The sequence below is a fragment of the Primulina huaijiensis genome, chromosome 3 (assembly GCF_012295235.1).
Source record: "Primulina huaijiensis isolate GDHJ02 chromosome 3, ASM1229523v2, whole genome shotgun sequence".
Classification (NCBI taxonomy): Eukaryota; Viridiplantae; Streptophyta; class Magnoliopsida; order Lamiales; family Gesneriaceae; genus Primulina; species Primulina huaijiensis.
Genome location: NC_133308.1, coordinates 27,797,634 through 27,799,523, shown reverse-complemented (window position 1 = coordinate 27,799,523; position 1,890 = coordinate 27,797,634). Strand labels below are relative to the sequence as shown.

General features: G+C 33.9%; 1 protein-coding gene across 1 annotated transcript; it reads left to right on the top strand.

Annotated features, from left to right (window-relative positions):
• The first annotated feature begins 686 nt into the window (after positions 1 to 686).
• On the top strand, positions 687 to 1,598 carry LOC140972360 (uncharacterized protein At5g65660). Its single transcript, XM_073434805.1, has 2 exons — positions 687 to 1,083; positions 1,378 to 1,598. Exons 1-2 carry the CDS (start codon positions 862 to 864, stop codon positions 1,549 to 1,551), a joined length of 396 nt encoding a protein of 131 aa, XP_073290906.1. The 5' UTR covers positions 687 to 861; the 3' UTR covers positions 1,552 to 1,598.
• Positions 1,599 to 1,890: the final 292 nt, after the last annotated feature.

Below are 1,890 nucleotides of genomic sequence, written 5' to 3'. Positions count from 1 at the left end.
CCGTCCGTTTATTTATTGAATTAAATATATCTATCTATCAAGGAATAATATAATTAGAAAATGACAAAAAAATTTTTTTTAACAAAAGACATATAGTATGTTTATTGTGAGATCATATCACAGATTTATTGATTCGATATATATTCAGCATGAAAAATAATTTTTTGACATAAAAATAATATTTTTTATTAGTTGAATAGAGAGAATTTCACAAGAAGTTTTGTGAAAGACATAGCTCCACCGAAACTTGTAGATATGTCTCATACACCATTAAAATATTTGAAGTTATTTTCATTTGAATTGTCACATGTGGATCCTTTAAAAAAAAAAAAGATATTTCGATTTTTTCCTTTAGAAACTTGAAAGGTCGTAATACGCGTATTTACCTTCCCTAGCAACAATAATATTTCCATGAAATTTAATTAAATCTCAGCTGGAATTTGATTACAACTGAAATTATAATTTTAGTTATGTATATTTATTTATAAAGATGATGCTTGGTAGCACCAAAGCAAAGTGGGGCACAACATACTTTCCGTACCCTGGCCCCGAAATCGTGTACCTCTCTAAAGGAAAAAGGTATATGTTTATTATATTTTTCAATAAATATGAATATGATAACGATTAAATTTATTTACTAGGATCATTGACCCAATTCTTGGCGGAATTTTATGAATTACAAGCCATAAATAAATCTACCAATTCTCTAAAAAATAATTAAATAAAATTCCAACCTTTACATCTTCCTTGCCAGTTGTGCACGCCCTTTTGTTCTTTCCAAGAACACAAATATATTTGGTGCGGCTGCGCTCTCTCTGATGAGGGAAGTGGGAACAAGAGATACAAGCGAAACACAATTCGATGGAACATGGTGGTGCCCCGGTTTCTCACGGGTCGGATTCGCGGCCTTCGCTGGGATTCCCACTCGGCACAGCCCTTCTTCTTCTGGTCATTTTCACCCTCAGCGGAATGTTCTTCTGCTGCTATCACTGGGACAAGCTCCGCCGCACTCTCTCCCTACGCCCGCCGGATCTTGAAGCCGACGGTGATCTTGGCTCGTCCAAGCCTAAGTCTCCTCATGATGTAAGTCTATAGTCTAGTTAAACTTATTTTCTTTTTGAACCCGATAGCTCGGTGTGAAAAATTATTCTATTTTTACACGAAAGATTTATGTTATATGGAATACATAATAATATTTTAGGACATATGTTTAATCTCATAATATATTAAACGTATTTCCATAACTTTAGTTGTCCAGGAGCACATGCTCTCTAGACAGACATGGCTGGTCGACCTCTTTCATCCTTTTTTTTTTGTTTTTAATAATTCTTATGTTTTCATAAAAGAAGTATAAATTCATAAAAAAATATAATTCAGAAATCGAAACAGCAAGGGAATCAAAGCATGTCAGTCATAATGCCCGGCGATAACGTTCCCAAGTTCATAGCAATGCCATGCCCATGTGAGCCGCGGCGGCGAGAAGAAAACGCCGTGGAGTTGAAGAAGCCGCGGCCGAAAGCGCCGCCGCGGATCGCCGTGCCTCTGTATTGATTTCTTGATGACAAGGATGAAAACATTGATATAATCTGTCTTTGATATTTGGCAAATAGCAAATATCAGACTTGGATGGGGCCAATGACTTTCTCAGGAGCAAAATTTTTTACGTGCACATATTCAGATGCCTAAATTTTACTTGTTCGTGTAATTTATTATTTTTTTTAACGTATTTTCGGTGTAATAATATCAATGTACGTATTTTAGATTGTGTGATTGATTTTTATTTGATATTTTTAGTTTTCTCACTCTTGACCTATAATTTAATTTGATTAATTTTTGTTTGAAATTTTAAAAATCTTAGTAAATTTAATTTAAGTTTTTTTAAATTAAGAT